This window comes from Trichoderma reesei (genome assembly GCF_000167675.1).
Source record: "Trichoderma reesei QM6a unplaced genomic scaffold TRIREscaffold_12, whole genome shotgun sequence".
NCBI classification, from domain to species: Eukaryota; Fungi; Ascomycota; class Sordariomycetes; order Hypocreales; family Hypocreaceae; genus Trichoderma; species Trichoderma reesei.
The window spans coordinates 584,836-612,253 of NW_006711159.1; the positions used below are offsets into that span (position 1 = coordinate 584,836).

The following is a 27,418-nucleotide window of genomic DNA, read 5'->3' on the forward strand; positions in this document are numbered from 1 at the left end:
GTGCGCAGGGGGGGCGAAGCGGTACGTGGCCGTGTCTTTGACCGTGCTTGCTTGGAATCTTTCCACCGTTGCACAGGGGAAACAAAGCTTCTCTCGAGCACAGTGCCATTGTTGGCCCGAGACATTTGACGGGCGGAGCTGCGCCGCGTCGAAAAAAGAGATTTTCATGGGACCTGGTCAAAGCATCGTTGGTGTTGTGCAAGTGATGGGAAGGTAATATGAAGCTGGGAAGTGTCGAGAGTCGAGGATTCCAGCTCCGCACATGCGAGACATGGTAATATGCCCTGGTTCAATGTTTACCAGGACACCAGAGGGCATCACCTCCCCAGCACCAAAGGCTTCTCCTCGTCTCTGCTTGCCCATTCACACGAACCTGTACGCTCGTGGCATCGCGCTAAACCAGGGATGCTTCGCGTTGCTCCCCATCGACCAACGATCTTGCCAGCCGGGGGTGGATCCTGATGCCATCCACGCATCCACGCATCGCAGCCCTGCCCATCTCGCGGGCTCAGAGGCCAGAAGCCGGCACAGGGCACTGCTTGGCAGCTCTGGGCACGTTCGTCTCCATGACGTCGCTGCCCTGTGGCACCCAACCTGCCGTCGGCGGCCGCTGGGCACCTCGTGAGACAACTCGAAGCCGTGCGCTGGCTTATATGCTGACCACTTTCCCTCCCTTTTTCTCTATTGTGCTTGTCCCTTTGCTTTGACCACTTCTTTTGCGATTGCATATTTGTTCCCAGCCAGACCTCTCGTTTTTTCATCTTCCGTCTCTGTCCAGACACGACATCAATCAGTTGCAAGCTTATACCATCTCGGTCATATAGCCACGATACTACTACTACTACTACACAACTGATCCTCGAGGACATCTACACGCAAGTAATAGTAGCTTGACTCGATCTCTTACCACAATGGGTGTCGGAACATTCTTTCACTACTTCGGCACGGTGCTGCTGCTTGCCGCCACGGCGCTCCTCATCGTCGTGTCCGTGACTGCGCCCGTCGTCAACGACCTCTCTCTCCTGAAGATCAACTTCAGCGGCAGCAGCTCTGTCGACAGAATAACATTTGGTACCTTTGGTTACTGCATCCAAAATGCAAAGTACGTCTTGGTTCATCTACTCATTACTCTCAAACACTACCATATGAGAAACACAATAGCTAACATCTACAAAGCGGACACGATGCATGCACCCACTCTCACATCGGCTACGAGGGCACCGACGCCTTGACCCAGGTCACCTCCCTCAACTTCTCAAAGTCCGACCGCGATGGCTTCAGGATTCTCACAAAGGTCATGATCCTGCACCCCATCGCCGCCGGCCTCACCTTCTTGGCCTTCCTCCTCTGCCTGGGCACCAGCTTCCTCGGCTCCTTTGTCGCGTCCTTCTTCTCCTTCCTGGCCTTTGTCGCCACCGTCATCGCCATGGCCTGCGACTTTGCCGGCTTCGAGATCATCAAGCACGCCGTCAACACCAGGGGCCCTGCCAACGTCGAGGCCCACTGGGGACCTGCCGTCTGGTGCATTCTGGCTGCTGCGGCGCTGACGCTGATTGCGACCATCTTGGTGTTTGTCACTTGCTGTGCCGGTCGTGTCAAGAACCGCCGCACTCGTCGCAGCAAGTCCGAGTACTAAAGATGGATTGGAATTCTTCCGTCTGTCTAGACGACCCGGCTCGGAAGTCACTTGCTCGGTGTCGACCCGGCAATTGTTATGAAAGCACCCTGACACCCGTCATAAAAAAAGGACTTTTAAAAAAGAAGACTGAAGATATGAAGAAGGCGAGGACATATGGATACCAGCGAATTCTCTTTGTTTTACTTTTGTCTTATGGATGCTTGTTCTTATGAGCGAATGGGGGAGAGTCCATTGATCATGATACCACACCAGGGGGGGCATGATAGTCTACAGGTCGCTCGTGCCGGGACCTGAACGACTGTCTTTTTTTCCCCCTTTACATTACATATACCTAGTGCTTAATACTGTAACGACCAAATTTTTATATATCCCATCTGCATACTAGCGGACCGTGGCTGATAATATGGTTGTCTTGCGTTTCAAGGCAGCATCAATCCAGAGATTGCGGGACATTGTGAGAAGGCGTATGAGAGAGACGTAATATTCACACAAGATAATTCACGAATGACTAGCAAATGCGCTCTATATATCGCATGACTTGGCGAAAGTGCATATTCGACGTTTCCTCAATGCGAGCATCTTGTTTTTCTCTCTGGAACGGGAAGTGATTCATCGCATCATAATCAGTAGCTGCGCTCGAGCTTGCGCCTCCTATATCATTTTCATTTAATCCCCTAATAAAACATCCTGGGCGCCAACCAGAAAGCCCAAGTGCCCCATCCCAACATATTCGCGGTGGCTATCGGAAGTCAACCAGTCCTTTAAATAACTCGACTCTTTTGTGACTGAACATTTTGCGGTGGCTGCTGGAATCAAGGTGGTCCAGAAATTGCCTCACCTCTCTTTCTGACCAAATCTGCACAATGAAGTCGCAAGCTAGGCACTTAAAGAGCGGGCGCATATTGCTTCCCCGGGGGTAATCTTCCTCGTTGTTTGGATGGGTGTCTGTTCTTTCTAACACGAAATCCAACTCAATCTTCTCGTTTGGGTACACTTCTTGTGACATAGTCAAACAAGGTTTAGCTAAAGAGTGAAAGATGATACGTTGCCTAGCGAAGGAGTTCAATCGTAAGTCATGGACGTGCAACGAAGATGGACGCATATGTACAGAGACCGCATATACTGAGGAAGAACTTACAGGTACGTCTGCATCACAAGTCCCCCCTGGCTGAGAGTCAAACTCCCACTTCGAATTTCGAGTAGCCGCTTGATTCGAAGGAATGGCATCGTCCTCGCCCTGCATTCGCGCCGCAGACGCGATATTGGGCTGGAACGATTCTTCTGCGAGTCCAAAGTCCCCCAATGACCGCCATGGGTCAGGTGATGTAGATGCTGTAAGGTCTATTGATGGTCCCTGTGACATTGGTGCCAGTAACTGTAGTTCTGGTGGTTGTGAAGCTATCAGCAGCGGTGTCATTCCTTCCGTTTGTGCTGGTGGCGGCAATAGGAAAGCTTCATTTTCGTCGAATGGTAGGAAACCAGATTCCTCGAAAGGAGACAAATCAAGCGAAAATTCAAGTCGATTGTTAGGTGGTGGTGCATCAAAGTCAAGGCCACCGTCGGGTTGTCTGACAGTATCTGCATCCGGGTCTACAGAGTGACTCAGTGACTGTAGTTCTGTTGGCTGTGGTAAAGACCTCGGGGCTGTTAATCCTTGCGTTGGCCATATTGATGCCGGTTCCGAGGCTTCGCGCATGTATGGAAAAGAAAGATGATTAGATACACCCAGACTCGTATCGGCCGGCACCTCCGGTGCTTGTGAATCAAGGTTGTTGTAGTCACGAGCGGATATCCGGGAGTCATCTGCTTTTACCTCTGCTGAGAGACTCTCCCGCTGGAAAGAATACATCGCTCTCTTAGAATGCCTCCTGATCGTGTCTCGTACCTCTCTTCGTTCGCTATTGGCATGACATTTGGCCATATGATCCTTAAGCATCCTTGCTGAGGTGAAGGCCGGATATTGGCAGCCTGGAACCCGACACACGTGCTTGATGTGGTCTTTCTCATGCTGAGTGAGGCGGTCCATGTTGCTGAAGCCGACGACGGCATGTGGACACGACCAAAGTCGACAGGTAAACGCTGATGCTCGAAAGTTCTGCTTGAATTGCTCGAGTTCTTGAAATTTGATGCCTGGATAAGTAGGATAGTTCAATAGTGTTCGAATCATCGCTTGATGTTTCTCCTTCAAGGCAATGAGGTTGCATGCCACTGCATGGGGACTACCATTGGGATCTTGGCCTTCTACCTCCCCACAATGTCATTAGCCATGGACCCTGACAGCACATGAGGAAAGGAAGGGAAGGAGTGTACCCTTGATTAACACATGTTCTAGTGTGTCTTTCTTTTGCTCCAAGATTACCCTTTTTGCCATCTTGTATAGGGGATAATGCCTTTGCCGTATCAGAGCAAGCCGTGGATTGAGTTCTTCACCTCTAATCTCTTCCAGGCTTGGTGTCGCACCGGTAAAGCCTTTGGCCAAACGACAAGACAACACAAACATTTCCGACTCAAGAAAGCGAGTTTCTTCAAGTTCAGGATATCCCAAGAGGTACTCAACCCAGAAATGAGTGGCATACATGTGGAATCCATGAGTTCCACGAAGTATTCTCCCAACCCTTTGGGTTTCAGGGTATGGGGGCGCAAAGATCTGCTGACAAGACAGGAGACAATGAACAGTAGCTAAACCATGCTGCCTCTTAGAGTTTTCAGCCGTGATTGACAGTGAACTATCAGAGCTCTGGAGAAAGCTTCCGCCCGTTAGTTTGATGAAGAACAAGCGAGCCAAGGATAAACTTACTCTCGAACGGACACGTGGAGAAATGCATAAGTAGAGTCGGCTTGTTTCTGAATGAGAGGCTCACACCGATCGAGGATATAGGCCGGAACTGGCTCACTCACTTCTTCGTGTCCGGTGTCAAATGTCAAAGCAGACAAAAGCTCTGGAGAGCGAAGTGGCCGTTTAGCAAATGATATCCAGCTCAGGACAGAACTGATCCTTTGAACGGATCGTTCGTCAAAATTTGCCATAATCTGCGACAATGTCCGCCCATAGCTGAATGACGCTAGGGTTAGGCAATAGGTACATAAAAAAAGGTGAAGAAAGGTTCAGATGCTCACTCACAACTTTCCCAGTTCTCGAGGAAGCTTACTGGCAGCTTCCAATATCTCATCACGGCCGTAGAAGAAGTTCTTGCTTATAAACTCCATGACGAGTTTGGCCCAGAGAAACATGCCTGGTAGCATCTGATTAGATAGCGGAATGAACGAGCTGCTAATCAAGTACCTACCGTCTGCTTTTTCGGTAATTTGTGATGCCAAACTTGTGATATCTTCCTCCGTTATGCGTAGCTGAGATAGAGTTGGACGGATGGCGTTGATCCTCTGCAGGGTGTAATCCTGGATGGCCTTGTTCAGATGGACTCTTTCATCTGTTAATGAGATCTGGCGCTTCCTCTTGACGACTTTGGCCACAGCAGGCGTCATTTGAGCGCATAAGAGCACCTTGAGTATAGTCGCTCCGGAATCCGAAGAGGTGGCAACCAGCTTATCAAGGGTCTTCACGACGCTACTCACCGTGCTGTCATTGCATTCGTTCAAGCCATCAAAAACAATATGAAATGTCCTCTGCTGAGATGGCGTAGTTCCCAACGCTTCAACCAAAAGGCGTAGAAGTTGTTCGATAACCGCACAGTTTGGGGGTTTCTTCTTTAATACAAGCCAGTCGTAGGCTAAGGCTATAAGCTCCGGATCTTGACGAATCATCTGCACCATCAGGGATCGCAATATGCTGTTGTAGTCCGTTGACTCGGGATAGAGGTATGTGCAAAAGTGCGCCGCTACCCAAGAATGCTCTGAAGACCGGAGAAATGACGCGATCTGAGCAGCCAAGACACTTTTGCCGCTACCGACACAACCATGAAGTACAGCAGACTGCGTATCGCGGCCAGACTTTGCCCATGCTTTTATCTTCGGTTGTTGGAGTATCCAGCCGCAGGATCCGGGGTGTTGATTGGCTTCAGCAACAAGATTGTCAAATATGTTTATCTGACGTGTCTCATCAACTCGCAAGACGCTCAGTACGGCATGAAACTCTGTACTCGTTCGTTCCTCCTCCTCTTTCGTCAGTTTCATCATCTCTTGTTGTCTCCAATCATCCAACTTCTCTCTCATCTCCTTCGCCTCGAATATATCGACGGCACTGACGGTCTTGTCAACCAACTCTTCATGTGCTTTGAGATCAGCAAAGATATTATGGAAGCGCCGCTGGAAGCGGCCCCACGAAGTAGCAAAGAGTCGCTGCCAAGCTATTGTGAGGAGAGCGCAAGTGTTAGAATGAAGTTGAACGTAGAGGTCACCTGGAGATATCTTACCATTTCGTCGGACGAACTTGTAAGCCTCCCCGTGAAACTTGAGAATATCAGAGTAATAAACAGCCAAAGTTCTCTGAATTTCTGGATTGGTCGAGAAGGACAGTTGGAACAGTTTGAATCGGACCAACGGTTCGGCCAGCTTGCTGTAGACTTTGATGATTTGTTCAAATGCTTCGATGTAGTCGGCAGATATCTGAAGACGGCATGTGCCACAGTAGTAATGAGTATATTGCTTCAAGAGACCGCATCGGGTTGGAGGCATACCTTCAACACAAGTTTGATCGGAGCCCATATCCAGGGTAGATAAGGCGTTCCATTACACAGGACCTCGATGGCCTGGGAGTAGTGACTCAAGCCAGAGAACAATGGTGCCAGTCGTCGCATGTTGCGGAGCGATCCGCTTGCCGCCAACCGTGTTTCGATCTGGAGAGCGGCTTGTCGGACGTCGTCAAGCGTCACGTCCTTCAGCTGCGCTCGATCGGTGACAATCATGATCCTTTCAAGGCCCATGAATGCTTCGCGCATCGTGATATGGGCTTCGCGAGACGCCCTCCGACTCAAAGGCATCCTTTTCTTCTGCTTGCATAGGTATACGGAGCTGCAGAAGGTCTTTGGCCAGACACAAATGACCATCAGAAATATTCCCAAGCTACGAAGAATCGACTAAGCTGTAGCAGATATAGATAACTGTCAATGACACCCGGAATGATGAATATCTGAGCCTAAGGCCTCCATTGACTCCTCAAATTTCGGTGTCAGGGGAAGGCTGTGCAAGTTTCCATTGGCTGGCAGCCATCCACGTAGCTGTCGGCTTTTCGTTGGGCAGAAAACAAGAGCTGCATTAGCCAGAAATCTCTGGTATTAGCCATTGTCATTAACAGTCAATACATGTATGTACCTTACCGATAAACGTTTCAGCGGCTCAGGATGTTGGGGAATGCTTTCACTCACATCAGCATCACCAAAATGGAGTATGGCTCGAGGGGTCTTCATCAGCCCAAGCGACGGCGATCCAGCGCTTCACATCATGTCCATGGCAATGAACCGAAGCGCAATAGACTTGCGATTGCTGATATTTTAGACCTCACTATTGATGATGAGGATCCTACCCAGACGACGCGGGGAACCTCTGATCCAACAAACCCTGATACATCAGTTTCCTCCACCCTACCCGGCCTGGCCATCTCCAATGATACGGGAGAGCAAGTTGTATGTTTCGGCATGGTGAGTGATTGCTCTCTGTTCAGTATCACCTAGCATAGTTAACAGTAGATTCGAGATCGCCAGTATATGTGGCGTTTGTCAACTTGCACGACCTGCGCCGCCCCAGGTATTTCCAGTCACATTGAAAGACTCTCAGAGCTTTATATCCAGAGATGATGCGTCTATCAAAGGTCTCATAGACCCAGGCTTTACGTACATTATAGCTGCCCTACTCGATGAGCAAGATCTCGAGCTCGAAATTGTTTGCTCCATAGAGGCAAGCAGACCATCCAAAACAAGATCTGCATTAGCCTGTTCAGCGTCATGCTGTCTGAGCGTGACAATTTTTGGACCTCTCAATATTTTAGAGGAGATAGGAAGCTTTTTTGAAGAACATGAGCTCTATCTCCAAGACCCGCCGAGCTGCTCACGGAACGTTTTATATCGGAATCCGCACAAGCTGTCTGATGAGTCTGGCTCTGTTGTTTGGACCTCAGGTTTAGCTAGGGAGCATGCGAAAGCTGCCTTCATCGACAGCACACAGCCCCGACCCGAGTTAATTGACGTACTAAACACTCAGGAGGATCTAGTTGAAGCAAATCAGCCGGGCTCTATTCGGTCGGTAATGAAAAGGTAGTGGAATTGCCCTAGTCATCCATGTGTTTCTTGACCATTGATCTGATGAACTCTCCATGGATAGTCACCAGTTGCAAGCCTTGACATTCATGCTTCAACGAGAGCAGGGCTGGGCTTGGGATGGGAGACGGCCCGACTTATGGGAATTCTGTTGCGAGAGTACTGGATCTTAGTAAGTAACCCGGGATGAAGCTGTTTGGCGATCCTGTACTAAGTTCATAAACTGCATGTAGTTTCGTCAACAGGGTATCGTCTGCAATTCAGGCAGAGTCTCCGCAGCAATTTTATGGTGGGATTATCGCAGACTCCATGGGCTTGGGCAAAACGTTATCCATGATCTCTCTGATAGCCTCCGATCTCTTGGTGAACAAGAATGATCCAAATTCTATCATCGGGGCCAACTCTGAAGCATCATCTGGCCGGACGCTGATTGTCGTGCCGCCACCTCGTGAGTCTGACAGCCAGCAATGTTACATTCCCTATCGATTGCTTAGAAAAGCTGACCATTCCCATCATCTACCAAGTACTTGACTCTTGGGAGGAACAATTGAAACAGTGAGGATCTCGTCATCCTTTCAAGGAAGCCGAGCAACGGAGACTGACGCTGTGACTCCAGACATGTCTTCTCCAACAGCATCCCCTGGCGCAGACACCATGGAAAATCTCGTATAGCAGACGAGACAGATCTTGCAGCATGCTTGGTTGTTTTGACAACTTACCATACCGTGTCTTCAGATTGGAGAAGCAACTCAGATCAACAGCACTCCTTTCTGTTCAATACACGATGGCGACGTATCGTCCTAGACGAAGGTTTGTAACCCACAACGAGAGATATAACTAAAAGATCCACAGAGGCATGTTGACAATGACCAGCTCATTTCATCCGAAACAGCAATTCCCGCATGGCTCGTGCCATCTGCTCGTTAGAGTCAGTCTCGCGATGGGCTGTGACTGGCACCCCGATTCAGAACCGACTTGGCGACCTCACAGCCCTCCTCAAGTTTCTTCAGGTGTATCCATATTCAGATGAACACATCTTCAATGCTGACATTTCTCATCTATGGAAAGTGGGAAGAGTCGAGGAGGCTGTGAAGCGCTTGAAACGGCTCGCTGGCTGTATCCTCTTACGTCGTCCGAAGACTGTCATTCAACTGCCCCCAAGGCATGACTTCAAGCGATTTGTAGACTTGGCCCCGGCGGAAAGAGAGTTGTATCAGGACTTCAGAATGGGTACCAAATTTCACATTGAACAAGCCCTCTCTATGAACGACAAATCTACCAAAGCATACTCGTATGCGAACATGTTACAGAGGATCGAGGCGATGCGCATGATCTGCAATCTCGGCGTGCATTATAAGCGGCGATATGATCTACCGGCTTACAACGAACAGACGCCTCAGAGTTGGAGAGAGGCAGCACAGCAAACATTCAACATACGCCGCGGACTCAACAGCATTCATTGTCGCCTATGCTTTTGCGTGGTTGATTCGACAGAGAGCGTCATATACGACGCAGGGTCGCCTCCAATGTCTCTTTTCTCACAGTGCTTGGAGTTTGTGTGCTCAACATGTCTGTCTACACATTCAGGCTCCCAGGTGCTGAGATCTTGCTCCCATGCGACACTGTGTCCCACCGCGTCCATATCGACCGATATGTTCGACACCGATGATGCACCGTGGTTAAGCATGGGCCAGCTGAGTGCCGGATTACCGACGAAGGTATCTATGCTGATTCGGGACCTTCAAAGCCAACCTCATGATGTGAAATGGTGCAGTATATCTGATCAATTTATACAAAGCTGATAATTTGGCTAACAGATGGACTGGACAGTGTTGTCTTCTCTTCATGGCGAACTACCTTGGAGATTATTGAGCTTGGCCTGAAACAGGCAGGCATACCTTGCCTACGATACGACGGCAAGGTGGCACAAAAGGACAGACATGAGGTTGTCGAACGGTTTCGCAAGGATCCAACAATTAGAGTGCTGCTACTGACAATCTCATGTGGCGCTGTTGGGTGAGTCTGATCTACTACAAAACCAGAGATATTCGGTTTATGCTCACCATTTAAATCGCAGTCTCACGCTGACAGAGGCCTCGAGAGCCTACCTCATGGAACCTCACTGGTAAGTTACACGCCTTTGTGAGCTTCCATCAGTAAGAATAGATGTTGATGATAAGATGGTATAGGAACCCAACCCTTGAAGACCAGGCGCTAGCACGAATTCATCGCATTGGACAAACGAAAGAAGTCACTACGATTCGATTCATCGTCAAGGACTCATTTGAAGAGGTTTGTGTTTCGATGAACCACAGCCGACTTTCCGACTAACATCAGTGTTTACACAGAGAGTTGTGGAATTGCAGCAATCCAAGACTGATCTGGCCGAGGTTATACAACGTCAGAACGAAAGCAGCCAGTCAGCTGAGCCTCGACAGCCATTGGAGGTGCGTATATCCATATCTTGATCTGATAATGCCACAGCTGACCCTACGCAGTGGCTGAAAGCACTCATCTAAGCGCTCTTCACGAAACGGATGGCACGGAGAATCGTAAAGGAGGATAAAGAAGCTTACTGTACAAGTAAGCAGTCATGATCCGTTTACCACATATCTCCTGTATCCAAATTTATAGCGTTAAGTCCTTTCCCGTTTAATACAATGTGTCTTCAATCCATAGAGGCAATTGAATGGGCCATGAGCTGGTTGAGGCCCGAACGGGTGATGTTGATCGCTCACATATCGTACAAACTGTCGATATCTACGGTTTCGCTGTGATGAGTTCTCTAAACTTTTCATGCCCATTGAGTGAGCTTTGATCATTTTCTTTGACAGGAATATGCGCTTCGGATACGCGGCATGATTCCAGGGGAAGGTCTCGAGGCATAGCGTCATATGATATCCGCAACCCCGTATTGCAGTGTCAGATACCTCGAAACGAACGAATTACAAAGCGGCGGAAGACTTTCTTCTAATGATCACTACTGTTCTTCCTTTATCTATCTTTCATGGGCATATGGTGATGAGTCTAAGGAAGAGACGCTACCGACTCTTGGGGACTGCAGCGTTGGCATACACGCGTACGCTCTTGTTCCTGCGCATGTCGAGGAGACATGTAGGAACCTCAACATGATAAGGTCGACAACCACACCAAAAGCATTTCATGTATATCACATGGAAAACACTGAAACCGTTTAGAAAACAAAACTATTATTACCCAGTGCAAAAATTAAAACTAATCCCCGACTCCCATTAAGACCACCCAAACTCCTCATCAAGACCCAAGCCTCCCATTAAACCGAGAGTCCTGCTGGACCCAAACTCCTGCTGAATGCAAAACCCTGTGAAGCCCATCCGGCACACATAGTCCCGTCATTTCCACCCAAAACCAAACCCTTTGCCAGGTTTAGTCTAAATCCTAAAGTAAACCTCCATCCAACTCCAATCTGCCATTAACCTTCCAAGTAACCCCAACCCAAAAGGGCGAAATAGAAGCCAAAATCACCAGGAAGACGAGAGAACCATAAACCAAACCCAAAACCCCAACTCCTAATACCTTGCTCCAGGATGCCAACTCCCAATACCTTGCTCCAGGATGCCACTCCCAGTCTCTGACCCCTGATTCCCATTGTAGACTCCCAATCCACAAGACCAAAGTCCAGAACGCTAGATCTCAACCCCTTTATTCCCACCTCCCACTCATTAGGAGCTAAGACACAGCCGAACCAGATCTCTTGGGGGGGGGGGGGGGGGGGGGGGGGGGAATCTTTAGAGCAGGTAGTAAGCCCCAGCAGCAGCGACGATGGCGCCCACCAGAGGAGCAGCAGTCTTCTTGCCCATGCCCGTAGAAGGAGGCAGAGTGTTGGTGGGAAAGCCCGCAGAGGGGCTGGCGCTGGTGCGAGAGGCCACGCTCTGCGTCGCGTTGGAGACGAAGAGAGGCCACCACTCGGGGAGGCCAAACAGGACGGGCGACGGGGTGGCCGCATAGCGAGGCGGCTTGGTCGGGTCCGGATGGATGGTAGGCATGGGATCCGGGACAAGGGCCGGAGGATCGGGAGTGAAGGTCGGCATGGGATCCGCGGTGTGAGTGGGCGGATCAGGAGTGAAAGTCGGCATGGGATCCGCCGTGTGAGTAGGAGGATCCGGGGTGAAGGTAGGCATCGGATCCGCCGTGTGAGTGGGAGGATCGGGAGTAAAGGTCGGCATGGGGTCCGCAGTCTGGCGCACCTCGACGACGGCACGCTTCTTGGCCTGGAGGTGGTCGTTGACGCCCACCGCCTCCTCGAGCTGGTCCAGCCAGTCGCGGAGAAGGTCTCCGAGACGGTCCTTGTACGCCGCCTTGGCAGAGGGAGCAGCGGTAGGGGCAGAGCTGGTGAGCATGGTGGTCATGGAGCCGGTGACGGGCGTGGTGGGAATGATGGTCTGGGCGTAGGTAGTCATGGAGCCCTCGACTCCGTCGCTGGACGCGGGGATGGCAGTGACCAGGGAGGAGCTGGCGGCGACAAGGCCGAAGACGAAGACGTGGTGGTCCAACATGGTGAAGGATTGCTTGTGTTGTGTTGTGTTGTGAGATGTGTTGTGACTGTGTGTTGTAGTGAATATGAGTGCAGTGTGAGCTTGAAGGTAGCAAAGTGAGGTGACGAAATCAAAGGAAAAGACTCGAATGGAATGCGAGGAAAGCCCCCTTTTTATATCATTGAGCTGCTATGAAATCCTTTCCATCTTTAACAGGAAATGCCCTCATATCTCTCTGTAGTCGGAATAACCCTTCAGCCTCACATCTTAGCCGAGCAAGCCAGGGCCAAGATCGTGTAAGGCTTGCAGTCTGCCACCGCATCAGCCCCGAAGCCTCGAAACCCCCCAATCACCACCTCGTCGACGACGGGCCGATACCCAGAGAGCTCAGTGTGAAAAGGGCAAAGACACCCAATACCAATTGCTGCCGTTGAAAATTATCGCTGATGAACACTAAAACCTTAATTTTGGCTGGAATCATAGAACGAATATGCTCGCTATGTTGTGTCGGATACCCATTTGCCCCGCTACTCCTAACCTCCCAATTGTGGTAACGTTTTTTTGCCTCTTTGAGTTTTTTTCTTCTTTGTTTTGTTTTTTACTTCTTCTCTCTGCTTCTTTTCGTCGTTGATTGGCTTCTCCGTTTTGTGACTTTCGTATGTGTGTGCTGTACGTCCTGTTGCCTAAGCTCGTATGTATTGTGAACCCCATAACGCCGTGCGCAGCCCGAAGCGGGCCGTTAGTTTTCTTCCGCGTCCTCGGGAATATCTGAAAAGAAACTGAATCGCATTCGGTGGCTCTGCAAAAGCGGCGTTAGCGATCGTCACGCGACCTCGCCAAGGATGGCTTTTTGGCGTTCTTGACTCACAAAAGGTAGCTTAGGGATAACGACAGCCAGAGTGGCCAGGAAGTTGATGACAAAGTATGTCGAGTCGTAGTGGGTGTAGTGCGTGCTGATGAGGAATAGCACAATGGGGACGCTGAGGAGGAACTTCTTGGTGGGCGTGTACTGGGCTCCGTTGTCGATCTGCTCCCACATGTTGAGGTTGTCGAAGGCGCCGCCGTTGAAGTCAAAAGGGATGCCGCGGACGTAGTGAAACATGATGTAGGAGCCAATCATGTATGTCATGTTGGTGAGAGTCCACGACGTCTCCTGGGTACTACCCGGGATCACATCGTAGAGGATCTTGAGGCAGGCGATGATGACGATGTGGACAGCCCAGGCCCCTATTTGGTCGCCATGGCGGCGGCGGCGGTCAGCGGACAGAGGCTCCCAAGGGTACGAGAGTGCATGTGTTTCTTCAGCAGCGCAGCGGCTTACCCTTTGCATTTGTCCAGTTGGCGTTCATGTTGGGGATGACGGCCTGGTCGCTCATCTGCTCAAGCGTCTCGGGGGGCTCGTGGTAGACCTGGAGGATGCTGCTAGACCTCCTCCGGCGGCCACCAGCGCTGCGGTCGGTCATGTCGAGGAATCGGCTGCCGGCGGCGGGTTTCGCGCCTGCGTCGTAGGTCTGTGAGGATGCGGGAAGGCAGGTCGACGGCATGGTCGGTTGTCTGGCGATGTGGTTTTTTGTGTTTGCCCAGCAAGCCGCAGACGCTCAACCAAGTCACTCGCAAGGCAACGCGCAAGTCGCTGTGCAGGTTCAGAGGCCGACCGCTCAATCGGGGCGCCGAAGGGTACTAGCGGCAGTACTTGGCGGCGCGCGGCGTTAAACGAGGCGTTGAAGGTACCGGATATGTACAGTACCCTTTGGAGCTAGGCACCTTCGACGGGGCCTCTTCTAGCACCGTAGGTAGTAGGTACCTTATGTACTTCAGTAGAAGGTGGGACGTGCTCAAGCTCTCGAGGCTCCAGCTGTGCTGTGCTGAAGTTTACAGTGCCCTGAGCGCCTGTATCAATCAATTACCTAGGTAGGTAGGCACTTGCAGTTGCAGTGCAGATGGCCTTGAGAGAAAAAAAAAAAGAGAAAATCCCAAGTTGATGATGCCAGCGGGTCGAAGCGAGGCGAACAAGCTTTATGCAACTAAGCGAGTGACGTCTGGCACAGCCACCGAGGCTCAGGAACCAGCTTCAGACGTCTCGTTTGGGAAGCGGGCAGATGGTTATCTGGCTTCATCAGCATCGGAGTGGGGGGGCTTTTTGGCTGGAGGAACGCGAATACGACGCTACCTTTTGCTGCCTTCTGTTACGCAGCTTCTCTCAGAGGCGTTACAGTTGCGCGTTTCACCGTGGTTTGCACAGCGGGTTTCGAGTTGAGGCTTCGGTTTGGTCTTTCGGATGGGTTTGAGGCTTTCTCTCCCGGTTCGATTCTTCAGCAGCTGAGTTGGGGCTGGTACATGTAAATAAGGTGACGGGCGGTATGGAGTTGTCTCACGCAAACAGAGATGGCGCATTACGCGCATTATATGCCTGACGTGCGGCTTCTGCCGTCTCGGAGAGGGGCTTGAAGCAATTGCCAGATACGACTCGCTACTCCGTCTCAAACCCTGGGCTCTTTCGCTTAGGAGAGCGTCCTGAGGACTTGGAGATGCTCGGCGGCGGTGCTTCCGTACTACTACTGTCTACTACCTGGTACGACTCCGTACTTTGGCACAATCAGGCAGGTTGACGACGGTTTTCTTGCTGGGATCAGGCCGTCAAAGGCTGTGGAGACACCCTAGAAAGGGGTGCCGCGGTACCTGCAGGAACAGGAGACATGAGCCGACAGCAAAATTGATGGCAGTGGTGCTAATGCGGACTAATAACATAGGTAACGAAGCAGCACGGCCATTTACCCTTGTGGAGGAAGTGAAGACAGCAGCTGACCAGCTCTGTCAAATCACAAAAAGCCTCTCAGTAAGTACCTAATTCAGCTTGACGTCTGGTTGCCGATGCAAGTAATGCCTCCAAGAGAACGCCGAGGCCCGTTCATTGATACGCCTCCAACCCGGGACGGAGGGGCATATTGGCTCGACCTCACACCCCTGACGGCATCCCCTACCCATCTAATCACGTCCATGTGCCATCTAGCCGTTATCTACATATCCGGGTGATCATTGGAGAGACCAGTGCGTTCTATTGCCTGTTAGTGTAGCTTCTCTATGAGGACCGCCGGGCGTTGTGGCTGTATGCGTCCCACCTACCCCGTAATATCTACATCTAAATCACCACCCCAAGGGGCTGCAGGGAGACGAGCCGCACCCTGGCCTTCTAGAAGGCTGCACCTCCAGTTGCTTCATCATTTCGGTGACAGGGGTTCGCCGTTATTATTATTGGCAGCGAATGGTCCACACATTGATCCTCAGTGCTACATACCGTGCCCACATGTATGTAGTTGAACGCAGCGATAACATCGAGGCTCTCTGACGACCGAGCAATACTATCTGCAAGCCTTTGGTCGGACTGCCTCATATTGTCAGCATACTGTACACACCTACAGTATTGCTTTGTCTGTGGATCTCAGAGACGGTTCCTCCCTGAGGCGTGTCAACGAAGCGAGCCCGCCGCAATGCTGCGCAAGATGCAACATCACATGCTTCCCAATAGAGTAATTAGGAGGTGCTTGATTGCCGAGCGCCACGTGCCACATCTCTCATCTATTTTAGGGACCTCATTTGCACTCCTTGGCCTGGTACAAGCAGCTCCTGGCATGAGCCCCAGCCCGCCAGTCCTTTCGGGAGACTGGAATCCGGACCTGCTCGCCTATCTCATCTGTAAAGAGATGGCGGCGGCAATGCCTACGAAATTGAAATTGAGCTCACATGAGATTGTGCTTGTAGGTGGAGGTCCTCCTGTGATGCCATCTCTCTTCCGCCCAGACTTTGAATCGTCCACGAAAGGGCATCCACGACAAGTCCTCTCCCCAAGCATCAAGTTCAGGCACTCAAGAGACAGCACATCTTGTGCTTGCCGTGGTAAAATACCTAGGTCTGTGTACTATGTGTACCGTAGGGGAGGGGATTGTAGAGAAAGAGGGAAGACCAGAGTGAGGTCGGATAAAGTACTACTCCGTACCTACATGTCTTAACGCCTCTTGCACCTGCAGCCTCTATCGGGCTAAACCTCGGAAGCGAGCAACGCCCCTGCTCTCGGTCTCGATTTTGATTCGTTTACAGATTTTATACTTGCCTTTGTGTGTGTGTGTGGGCGAAGTTATGGCACGGCTCAACTTCACAGCTTCACTCGCCTCTTGCAATATCGCAACTTTTCATCCTCATCATTACAGCACATTTACGAATTTCTTGTTGGTCTGCAGCAGATACTACTTCACTGATTTGTACCAACGCCGAAGGGATGACATAACGAAGAATTCGGGCCGCCCGCCGATCTTGCGCCACTCGCCCTTGGGCTGCTCAGGGAAGATACCCAAGGCGTCCAAGCCCAGCTATTTCCTTCACGGTCAAAAGCCTCTTCGGAGAATTTCCACGATCTTTTCCCTAGCGTCTGGATGGTTTTCATTTAAATCTGGGTTTACGGAGATATTTTTCGGGGCTTTTTGAGCCACAGACTGACGCACTCGGCCCAACATGAGGACTGCTCATCGACCAAACCCGGACGATTTCATCAGCCTGCTCAGCAGCGAGGATGAAGCGCCCTTGAACAGAAAGAGAAAGTACTCGGTGGCAGAACAAGCCAGCGCTGGTAGAAACAGGGATTCTCAAGGACGAGCCAAGCGTGTTCGAACAAGCCAAGTCCCTGGGGATAGCATCACCGGGGCCAAAGGGCTCAAGGCGGGAAAACTCGAGGTCGTTGAAGGCTCTGATATCGGAATTCCCGCATTTGGCTCACATGGCGAGAAGAAGAAAACTGGAGGCTTCTCTCCGGACAGTGTCTTCTTGCCCAAGTCGCCTCCGATGTTCACCTTGCACTCAATCTCTCTTCAGCTTCCTGTGTTTGCCCCACAGAGAGAGGGAACATGGCTCACCAGATTCACCGAGTGGGCTCAGCTGCTCTGCAGCGCCAACAGGGACTCACCCAGTGCTGCGGAGATCACGCCTGCCTTGATTCGCACCGCTTACAAGCAATACATTGACATCCACAGCAGGCTCAAGTCCAACAAGAAGCGGGCTGCCCGACTGGTGGCCCAACAGTTCAAGGATTCGTCACTGCTTGACCTGATAAGGGCCTTCCGGCCACTCCAGAACGAGGCTACGGTGCAGGAGACTTTGGAAGAAGGTTTGGACGCAACTTTGGCCGGATCCGAGATACGACTTGACTCACTTCGCCCGCTGGCGCTTCCGCCTCAAAGCCAAATCCTCTCTTCTGCTGCGGCGCCTCCTAGTTTGCTTACAGAGCAGTCCGGCGCTCTCTATATATTAGACGTGGCCCCCCAGCTTCCCCAGGACGCAACGATGTGCGAGACAATACCAGCATCACAGCAAGGATCACAGCCAGCATCACAGCTAGACTTGCTTCCAGAACCACAACCGAAGCATCTTCGACAGACCCAACACGCCTCTGTCAAAGTCACCATGTCGCTCCCATCTGCTGTCCCTTCCGGCGCCGAAGCCCTCAGGCAGCAGCGCCTGTATTTCCCTTCGGCCAGGGACCCCTTCAACATGTGCTTGCTCTGTGGAGCAGAGGGCCATGTTGCCGACAAGTGCACCCGGTCGTGCCAACTCTGCGGGAAAAAAGACCACTGGGACCTTTGCTGCCCATTATGGCAGGCCAACTGCGGAAAATGTTATCGGGTTGGCCACTCGGATGAAGCCTGTTGGTATCCTGAGGAACACTACTGGGTTTTTTGCACATACTGCAGGTCAGCCGAGAGCCACTTGTCTTCGGACTGCATGTCACTCTACAGGTCCTTTCGTCCCGGCCCAGACACTATCAAGAAGGTCAATACACTGCCTGTGTCATGCGCCAAATGCGGGAGTAAGAAGCATTTCCACGGGGACTGCCGTCCAAATGGAATGCCCGCCCTGCGTTGTGACCACAGGTTCCACCTGGACAATATGCGCCAGTATCTGGACCCGACGAGCAGTGCCGGCCCCATCATCGGCGCAGATGCATGCAGAGTGGCTCCCAAGGCAGGAGGTTTCAGGGTCTACGGCCAAGTCTTGGCCTCGCCTGTCGACAACGTGCACTACTACTCCGGCAGCGACGATTCCGATGAAGGGCTGTGTGTTGTGACCTCAACGGTGCCCTCCCGCAGCTACAACTGCGAACCACCCCCGCCGTGCCTTCAATCACCACCTTCAGCCACCTACCATTCACCGCCAACACGCCAGTCATCGCCATCCCTTGGCTCATTGTCGTCACGAGACAGTTCACCATATCGCCCCCCGACACCTCCACCGCATCCTGTGCCATCTCGTCGAGGCGGAGGAGGAGGAAGACGTGGTCGAGGCGGCCATCATGGTGGCCCAGGTCGCCAACAGGGACAAAGTGGTCAGGCTGCTCAGGATGTCCAGAGACGTCATGAGGAACAAGTGCAAGGTGGCCAACATGTGCAGAGTGGACAAGGCGAGCAGACTGGCCGAGGCGGCCGGCGTGGCAGAGGTAAAAGCGGCAAAAGCGGGAAACGAGGTGGCCAGAAAGGTCAAGATGGACAAGGACATCATGAAGGCCCTGATGTACACAATATCCAGGGTGTTCGAGAAGACGAAAACGGCCCAGGCCAACAGAATGGCCAGGGAAAGCGAGGCAAAAAGAAGCCACGACGTGGCCGAAGAAGTTCAGATGGACACCAATGAGGCCAAGACGGACAAGTTGCACAAGATGTCCCAGCTCATCAGGGTGATCAAGCAGGCCAAGTCGACGCAGGTGAACAAAACGGCCAGGGAAAACGAGCTACAAGACAGGGACGACGTGGACAGATTCACCAAGGCCAAAATGAACGGGGCCTGGAGGACTGGGTCCTAACACGCCCAGTAGACTGGGCACCTCAAGATCCGCAGGGTGGCCAAGATGGCTAAGATGGCTCAGTTGAGCAAAATCATCAAGGCAAACGGGGTAAAGGTCGGGGACGAGATCGCCAAGGAGGCCCATATCGCCAGACTGAGACGACTTGGTGATCCCTTGCAGGGAGTTGGACGCCATCCACGAACCAGACATTAACCTTTCTATACCCAAGAAGCAATTCCTCGACAATAACACCAACATCATGCGGCAAATCTAGTAATTGGTTTTGGTGTCAAGTTGAAGCCCTTTACATGCTTACGTTCCAAGCATTTACCATCGCTTCCCGACTACATAACGATGAGGGAAGATGACAAACCTGTACAGGGTGCACAGCCAGGTGCACATGGAGGCCAAGTAGGCCAACATTGGCCAAGGTGGCAAAGGCCAGGAGGATACAGAAGCCTTCACGGAGTTCTCACGGAGGAGCAGAGGCGGCCGATTCCAGAGGAGATGGAGCTCTGGAGGCCGTACAGGCGTGGAGAAGTCTACGGGACAACGACTGATTCGTGGATATAATCACACTACGACTTGCCAATGGAAAGGAAAGACACGCTCTGATGCCCCTCTCCGCTTTCGGACCGGCGATATGCCACAAGCATTCAAAGAGAGATACAAATACGTACAATGAGACCCCTGACTCGGTAGGACCGGCCGACTCTGCGGCCCGGATGCTTAACCGATGGAGAAAAGATCCCCAGACACTAGACGATAGATTAGGACGGAAGCTACACGGGATAGATCGGGAAAGGGGAGGGAGGGGAGGGGAGGAGAGGCTAATAGTACTGCTTGCTTTGCTCTTGATGTCTCCCGCGGGGTGCATAGATGCAGGGAGCACATTAGCTTGGGGTCCTTCGCTTGGAGGCACTTCCCGTGCTTGTGTCCTCTGCGTTTCGCCACGCCGGAGGTGATTCGCAAGAGTATGGTCAAATGCAATTTCTTACAAGCCATACATGATACGCGGTTGATACTACTGGTGCCTTGCCAAATATATGGCCACTTTTCCTGCATCCTGCATCTCGGGTCGTACCAGCGGTGGCACAAGTTGTATGTGTGCATGTACAGCAGGTAGCAATCAATAATAGATGCAGATTTCAGAATAGCCTCCTTTTCGGTAAGTGCTCCGACGAAAGTGGCCTGTTGACTAGGTCATGGAAGCAGAGCCCCGAGCCACTCAAAGCGTGCCGTGATGGAGCACATTCTTGTGATTTGCCGAAAGGTTGTCGAGATGCAGAGCCAAGATACATGAAGGAGGAGGACGCTACCTAATAGGTCGATAAAGGTGCATATTGGTGTGTCGACGCGCCACGAGGGAGGATGCGGGTGAAGAAGGTGACGGGAAGGAAGCCTTTGCAGGTTTGGTAGGTTGGGAGGAGGAGGAGGAGGAGGAGGAGGAGGAGGCGTCCTGAGTCCTGACTGGGGATGGACGTGGTTTTGAGCATGAGATTAGTCTCTGACTTGCTAGTGGTAAAGGAATGAGAAGTGCCCAGGAGGGAATTTCATGGGTAAAAAGGATTTGTTTGGGTTGGGATGGGAGGGGGGGAGAAAGATGGGAAGGGTTGGGCATGAGTTGCGGCCTGAGGAGGGGACCTGAGAGGAGACAACATGAAAGTCTAATAAGTGCCCGATTAGAGTGAGTGCCTGACTGTTGCAGGGGGGGGGATGAGTAAGAGGATCGTCTACGGATATCACATGTATGTATGTGTGTTTATCAAAGGGAAAAAGAATATCTAGAGTGATGATACTGGTCACCGTTGATGGCTGTCGGTACTAATGTATGTATGTAGGCATGTAAGCTCTCTGTATGACGATCCGTGGTGTTGAGGGTCAGAATAGGCGACATAAGTCGGCCAACGTGCATCCGCGCGAATCGCAGTCGCGCTTAAGCTTCGCCATCAAGCTTCATTCTTTTTTTCTCGCGTGTAAGTCGTCGCATCGCGTCGCCACCACCTCTTCTCACCTACATGTTCCCACTGCCTGCTTTACCACCCATATTCTCTTTCGTTGTCTCACCGCGTCGAGTCAAGAATCCCGCTATTGATTGTACAACATCATCTTCCTCCACTTTCAGAAGACAGCAAGGAGTAGAAAGTGAGCTTAGAGCAGAAGTTGAATTGAAAAAGAAAAAAAAAAAAAAAAATCCCAACCTCGACCCAAAGGTTGAACCAACGCTCCCCCCTGTCCCACGCTTATGCATCCCGTCCTCCACATTCGGCATCATCCACTGGCTCTGGATCCCACAACCTCGAGACGGTGCCCCTGTGGGACGACAGCAGGAGAGAAACAAAAAAAGGGTGGGCACATGCAGCTCGTTTCGTTTCCGCTTCATCTTGGTCCATCCACTTGCTGCTGCAATACCTTGCAACGTAACTCGCTGTGGGCGCGGATCCTGTGTGTGTGTGACAACGACGCGGACAGGACACGGTGAGAGACAAGAGAGAGAAAGGAAGAAAAACAAAAAAGGCGGGACAGCTGGCGTTGCTCGCTCTCTGATGGAGACTGAAAGGCTTTTTTTCTTGTGCTGCTTGCCGTGAGTCACTCGATGCTCTTGGCCAGTTGTTTTCGTGAAGCCAGCATGCAAGTTGTGTTAAACGATTGGAGCGCGGAGGGCCGGGAGAGATGGGCGCTAAACAGGGGGGGATAGAGAGAGCAGTTAATGGATCTTTTTGTTCCTCTCCGACTTTCACTCTAGGAAGTCGAAAGGTTTTTTTTGTTGTTCGCTTGAGCTTGTGTGCTGTAAGTGCTTGTTGATTCCCTTGGGCATGAAAATACGGCAAGGGGTGAGCTAGTAAAGCTACCTATGGAGAGAGGTGAGAGAGGTGCCCGATTGGGTTTTGGTTTTCGGGAGTATGTCAGGGTCAGGGTTATATACAGGCGAGGTCGACAAGAGTTTCCGTCCACACTTGCTCTAGACTTCTTTCTCTTTCTTAAATCTCTCTTCTTCTTCAGATAATTCTTATTGTATGAATGAAATGACGGTGTTTTGAAAAAGCAAACTGTATTCCGTTTTCTCTTGGTGCTTCCGGTTGAGAACGACTTCATTGAGTCCGCATCACTTATACGACACAGCTCTCTCCATCAGACTCATATATATATATATATAATATCCCAACGTCAACAACCATCCATTACAACAGAACATTACAACATCTGCAACCAGAACCTGCACTTGAACATCTGCAGAAACCAAAACAGACAGAGCCAAAAACTGGTCGAGGGTGCTTCATCTCTCTCCCCCCCCGACATGACACGGCTATGGCGTCCACACAACAGCTCTTCATCGCCATGCTGAGGAGCGACCACATCAAGGACTGCCTCTTCCCCCATCTTGCCACGGCCGACCTCTGCGCCGTCCGCGCGGCCTCGTCCGCCTGCTGCAACCTCGTCACCAAGCGCCTCTTCACCCGCATCCGCGTCACCTTCACGGCGGCCACCTTCACGCGGCCGGCGCGCATCGCCGCCCTCGGCCGCATCGGACACCACATCGAGCACCTGACGTTCCACTTTGCCCACTCCGAGGCCACCTTCTTGCCGCCGCTCGTCCATCCGCTGACGGGCGACGAGATTGCCTTTTTGTACAAGCCGCACACGAGCATGGGCTCGGCCCTGACCCGGCCCAAGTACGCCAACACGGAGCTGGGCGAGATCCTGACGCAGCAGTACCCTCCGCTCTTCCACGCCGCCACAAACGTCCCCAGCTTCATCTACGCCCTCAACCACATCCCCAACATGCGCCACCTGACCATCCGCTGCCCCGGCCAGGATCCGCGCGAGCGATACCGCCGCGACATTGTCGACTATGCCCTCATCAGCCTGCGCATCGCCGTCGAGCGCGCCCCCATGACCAAGCTCAACAAGCTGTCCCTCGCCTCGCTGCACCCGTCGGCCTTCAACTACCTCCGCTACATCAACGGCATCGGCAGCGTGCCCTCCGCCAGCCGCAGATGGCACCAGATCACCAAGCTGCACATCTCCGTCGAGGCGTGGGACTTTTACGGCCCCTGCCCGGGCCTCGACCACCTCAAGGTCATGGACGACTACATCCGCAACTTCGCCCCGGGCCTGGAGAAGCTCACCTTCGCCTGGGTCGGCGCCAAGGGGCCGTGTCCCATAGCCCTCTCCGCCGACCCTCTCTTCGCGCCTCCGCGCAGCGCAAAGAAGCTCTTCCACGAGGTCACCTCCCCCATGTCGCCCCTGCCCACGCGGCCTCCGCGCTGTCCCATCCACTTCCCCAAGCTGCGCTACCTGCAGATCCGTAATGCCACCATGAATTCCCCTCAGCTCAAGGGCTTGATCGCCGCCCATCAGGGCACCGTCAAGCAGTTTGGCTTCGAGAGCGTCGTCCTTGCGAACAATGGCAGCTGGGAGGAGGCCCTCGCCCCTGTAGACGGCGACGACAAGTGGTCTCGGAGCAGCATCAAGGCGCCCTCGGATATCTCCGTCGTAACGGGCGCCAGCGAAGAGGGCTGCTTGCCCAGCCCCAGTGCGGCTGTCGAGGCTGCTGGTTACCTGAACAGTCTCATACTCAGCGACAGCGAGAGGGATGTCGTTCGGGGTATGTCGACGAGCGACACCCCTGAGCAAAGGGACTCTGAGCCGAGCTTCTCCACCAAGATCACGCGGAAGCGTGTTCGTCGGCGCCATAGAAAGCACTCCAAGACGACGACGACGACGACGGATTCGGGAGACCGAGCCCCCGACAGCCCGTCTCCTCTGTCGCCTCCTCCGTCTTCTCACAGTAATAACAAGTCGCTCAAGATGCGCTTCAGATTCTCTTCCGGGTCCAGCCAGGTTGCCTACTCTGCCATCCCCGAGCCGTTGAACCTCATCACGTCCCCCATCATGACATCCGAGCCCCAGCCCGTCCTCCTCCAGCCAACCATCTACTCCCCGTCCTCCCACCGCCAAGCCGGCCCCGACGAGGGCATCTCCACCGTGCAGCGCAACCTCGAGCAGGAAAAGGCGCACCGCCTGTTTGCCGAGGACGCAGACGCAAGGGCGAGCGCTCTGCACAAGGCCAAGGAGGCTGTGCTGGCGAAGCTTGGCAAGGAGTTTTATAACAATAACAACAACAACAGCAACAAGAAAGAGAGAGTTGCGGATGCGGCGTCCATGTGTCGGTATATGGGCGCCAGAGAGGTGAGCGGATGCAGCGGGGAGATGGTGATTGAGGATTGGAGGGGCTTGGAGAGCAGGAGTGCGTTGGTGCCCCTGATGTTCAGTCGGACTTGAAGAAGGGGGGAGAGGTAATGGCTGGGGTGATGCTATCTGATGTGACGACTTATGAATTTCTTCTTGTCATGACTTTCTTGTTTGGGCCTTTTCTTTCTTACGACTCCTTACGACTTTTTACTCTTCATGACGATACGACGAAATGATTATCGGCTTATGACTTTTTCTTTGTTTGATTTCTCTTCTGTCACTCTTTGGGATAACGAGTCTCTTTGTTGTACTTTCTATCTGTATTGATATTGATATTCGGATGGAGGGCATGATTTATCATTTACTGCTGGTACTATTAATAAACACTCTACTCACGATCATCAACGACTCTCATTCGCAATCCTCTCCAGCGTCTTGACATGATCATCCACCTCCTTCGCCCCTATCAGCGTGATATCCCTCTTTCTCCCTCCAACCATCACCATTGACACCGGCATCAACATCGCGACTACCTTCCCTCAGCTTCATTTTCACTCACCTTTACCACTCCCATATCGTTGTCTTCTACCCCTATTCTCGCTTCTTCTTTCGGGATACCTGCTTCTACACAGGGCCTAACCAAGATCTTGTCCGTGGAAGGATTCTTCCCCTTTTTTAAAGGCTTGTTTTCGAGGTACCACTTCTTTCTATCTGCTTCGGGGGGAAAGTCCGCGTTGAGCTAAGGGGGCGGAGATGAGGGTGTATGAGATGGAGGGAGTTCTGCGTGGCTGAATATGGACCAAGGGCAGATCGTATCTAGTGTATAGATAACTTGCGGTTCATACCTGTTTTTCGGTCGATGATGTGACTTGGAATGAAACTTTGAGTATAGAATATGCGGCAATGTTATAGCTATCATATGGAAGGGCCTTGCAATGAGGATTCAACCTTACTGTTGTTCAATTAAGAGATTGCGGGGAAATGGCATATCAATGGGTTGATGCAATAACAAAAGACCCGACATTGGCACAACTGAATCAATTTCAAATCTCTCATGAATACGAAAGTTGATTGCTGAACTGAAAATGTTGCAAAACAAATGCTGAGGGTATCTCTTTCACAAGATAGCCAATGCTAGTCAAAAGTCACCTTGGTTCCCGTATGCTCCACCAGTCCTCCCGTCAAACGAGCCACAGCAATATCCGGCGCGGCCTTTGCCGGCGTCGCAGCCTCCGCCTTGCCTCCCTTGCCATGATCTCTGTCATCCGTCCTGCTTCTCCGGGGAGGTCTTGATGTGTCGTCCATCCTCTTGGAAGCATCCTTGCCGAACCGCTTCTTGTACCGCACCTGGTCGTCCTCGGCAAGCTCCAGCTTGAGCTCGCGGCCCAGCATACGGTTCACCCACCACTTGCGCGTCTTGAACTGCTTCTGCGCCGCCTTGTTACCCTTTTCTCCCCCCTCCTCATCCTCGGCCTCCTCGTTGTTGTCGCTCTTGTCATCCCGGAAGTCATCTTCCGTCTCCACCGCCTCCTTGATCTTGACAAAGCCCTTGACGGCCCATGCCGCAGCCTCCGGCTCCTTGAACTTGATCCAGCCGTAGCCCTTGCACTTTCCCGAGTCCTCAAACGTCGCCAGCTTGGCCCACTCAATCTCGCCGCACTTTTCAAAGTTGCGCATCAGGTCCTCCTCGGTCGTCTTGAAGCTGAGGTTGCCCACAAACACCTTGCGGCTGGCGTTGGTCTCCTGGCGCTGCTCCGTCTTGTTCTTTGACGGGTCCTTTGCATCCGCCTTCCCGGCAGCCGCGTCCTCGGGCTCCTTCTCCTTGGCCGGACGGCCCTCGAACGACTTGGCGTCCTTGATGAGCAGCTTGCGTCCGTTCAGGTCCGTCTCCGAGAGCGCAATGGCGGCGACCTTGCCGCCAATGTCTGTGAAGTCGACATACGCAAAGCCCTTGTTCGCCGGCTTCTCGTCCTTGCGCCGAGTGGCATCCTTGACCGTCGGCAGCTTGATTCTCGTAATCGCCTCGGGGGTGATGACGCCTCCCGAGTTGTCCACCAGCCATGTGCGCAGCTCCGCGGCCGTCAGCCGGAACGGCAGGTTGCCGATCCAGACGCCGTGCTCGGACCGCGTCTTCTCCTTGCCCTCCTTTTCTCCGTTCTTGTCCTCCTTCTCATCGTCGCTCGAGGGCTTGGTCGGCAGAGGCTTTCCCTTCTTGAGGGCTCGTCGCGCTCGCTTGGACGGCGGCTCGGGTGCGTTTACGTCGACCTCGATCTCCTCGACCACGGCCTTGCGTTTGGAAGAAGACGCCGACTTGTCGACTTGCTCCAATTGAGGAGATTCCAGTTCCGTGGCTGCCATTGGAGCTTTTAAATGGCCGTGCTACGAACAAAAGTAATGCGTACAGTAGGGAGGTGTATGGCTTCGCACGGAAAATCTACCTTCTCTGTGAGGCCGGTCTCATCAGAAATTTTTTGGAGAATCACAAATCGATAAGGCGATAACTACCCGTGGCTAAAGTGGAGCCTTTCCCCCTAAGAATTGGGCTTAGCGGGCCACGGAACATTGAGCCAAGGAACCAACCACGAAGCCGTTTTCTTTGTCCTTTTTTTGTTCTGCGCAACACCCAACGGGCAAACGAGTACTCATCTGTATGTACGGCCTATGAAGCAAGCTGCGTCTCGAAAGCAATCGCTTTGTCTGCGCATGCGACAGAAAGTACCAACGGCTCCATTCGGGAAGAACCCGAAACATCAATAGGAATGAAGGTAATCTTGCCGTCACACACTCGGCGGCCGTGTTACATCTCCGCCAGCGCACAGCCAGGCCTGTGAATGGCTGACATGACGATGTTGGCGCAAAGCCACGTCTATTTTGCCCGGCATTAGCGTTGCAACGGCAAGGAGAGGAAGAATGGCAAAAAGCGTCTCGACGGACACGACGGTCGACGAGTGGCAGCTATGTAACCATGGGCGAAGGAGAGCCTGGGCGAGAGGGAAAATGTGACGGCTAGCGATGCGGCGCATGAGCTTCCTAA

General features: G+C 52.4%; 8 protein-coding genes across 8 annotated transcripts; 4 read left to right on the plus strand and 4 right to left on the minus strand.

Moving 5' to 3' along the window:
• Positions 1 to 911: 911 nt before the first annotated feature.
• TRIREDRAFT_108543 (uncharacterized protein) lies at positions 912 to 1,636 on the plus strand (the record flags this gene model as incomplete). The annotated part of the gene is made up of 2 exons (XM_006966253.1): positions 912 to 1,102; positions 1,177 to 1,636. The coding sequence occupies 2 exons, from the start codon at positions 912 to 914 to the stop codon at positions 1,634 to 1,636; spliced, it is 651 nt and encodes a 216-aa protein (XP_006966315.1).
• Positions 1,637 to 3,545: 1,909 nt separating this feature from the next.
• TRIREDRAFT_35552 (uncharacterized protein) lies at positions 3,546 to 6,576 on the minus strand (the record flags this gene model as incomplete). Its single annotated transcript, XM_006966166.1, has 7 exons — positions 3,546 to 3,769; positions 3,950 to 4,328; positions 4,451 to 4,691; positions 4,761 to 4,882; positions 5,297 to 5,943; positions 6,010 to 6,202; positions 6,274 to 6,576. Coding segments are annotated over 7 exons (2,109 nt in total), but the record flags the coding sequence as incomplete, so codon positions are not given.
• Positions 6,577 to 7,294: 718 nt separating this feature from the next.
• Positions 7,295 to 10,179, plus strand: TRIREDRAFT_63568 (uncharacterized protein; the record flags this gene model as incomplete). The annotated part of the gene is made up of 8 exons (XM_006966254.1): positions 7,295 to 7,848; positions 8,082 to 8,296; positions 8,373 to 8,403; positions 8,465 to 8,658; positions 8,722 to 9,616; positions 9,679 to 9,864; positions 9,926 to 9,973; positions 10,038 to 10,179. Coding segments are annotated over 8 exons (2,265 nt in total), but the record flags the coding sequence as incomplete, so codon positions are not given.
• A 1,436-nt stretch (positions 10,180 to 11,615) lies between these two features.
• On the minus strand, positions 11,616 to 12,383 carry TRIREDRAFT_108546 (uncharacterized protein; the record flags this gene model as incomplete). Its single annotated transcript, XM_006966354.1, has 1 exon — positions 11,616 to 12,383. The coding sequence occupies one exon, from the start codon at positions 12,381 to 12,383 to the stop codon at positions 11,616 to 11,618; it is 768 nt and encodes a 255-aa protein (XP_006966416.1).
• Positions 12,384 to 12,667: 284 nt separating this feature from the next.
• Positions 12,668 to 13,825, minus strand: TRIREDRAFT_79075 (uncharacterized protein; the record flags this gene model as incomplete). The annotated part of the gene is made up of 3 exons (XM_006966355.1): positions 12,668 to 13,161; positions 13,231 to 13,589; positions 13,684 to 13,825. The coding sequence occupies 3 exons, from the start codon at positions 13,823 to 13,825 to the stop codon at positions 13,102 to 13,104; spliced, it is 561 nt and encodes a 186-aa protein (XP_006966417.1). The 3' UTR covers positions 12,668 to 13,101.
• Positions 13,826 to 16,868: 3,043 nt separating this feature from the next.
• Positions 16,869 to 19,206, plus strand: TRIREDRAFT_108548 (uncharacterized protein; the record flags this gene model as incomplete). The annotated part of the gene is made up of 2 exons (XM_006966255.1): positions 16,869 to 18,463; positions 18,573 to 19,206. The coding sequence occupies 2 exons, from the start codon at positions 16,869 to 16,871 to the stop codon at positions 19,204 to 19,206; spliced, it is 2,229 nt and encodes a 742-aa protein (XP_006966317.1).
• Positions 19,207 to 22,497: 3,291 nt separating this feature from the next.
• TRIREDRAFT_4426 (uncharacterized protein) lies at positions 22,498 to 24,474 on the plus strand (the record flags this gene model as incomplete). The annotated part of the gene is made up of 1 exon (XM_006966136.1): positions 22,498 to 24,474. One exon carries the CDS (start codon positions 22,498 to 22,500, stop codon positions 24,472 to 24,474), a length of 1,977 nt encoding a protein of 658 aa, XP_006966198.1.
• Positions 24,475 to 25,518: 1,044 nt separating this feature from the next.
• TRIREDRAFT_29333 (uncharacterized protein) lies at positions 25,519 to 26,661 on the minus strand (the record flags this gene model as incomplete). Its single annotated transcript, XM_006966164.2, has 1 exon — positions 25,519 to 26,661. A coding segment is annotated over one exon (1,143 nt), but the record flags the coding sequence as incomplete, so codon positions are not given.
• Positions 26,662 to 27,418: the final 757 nt, after the last annotated feature.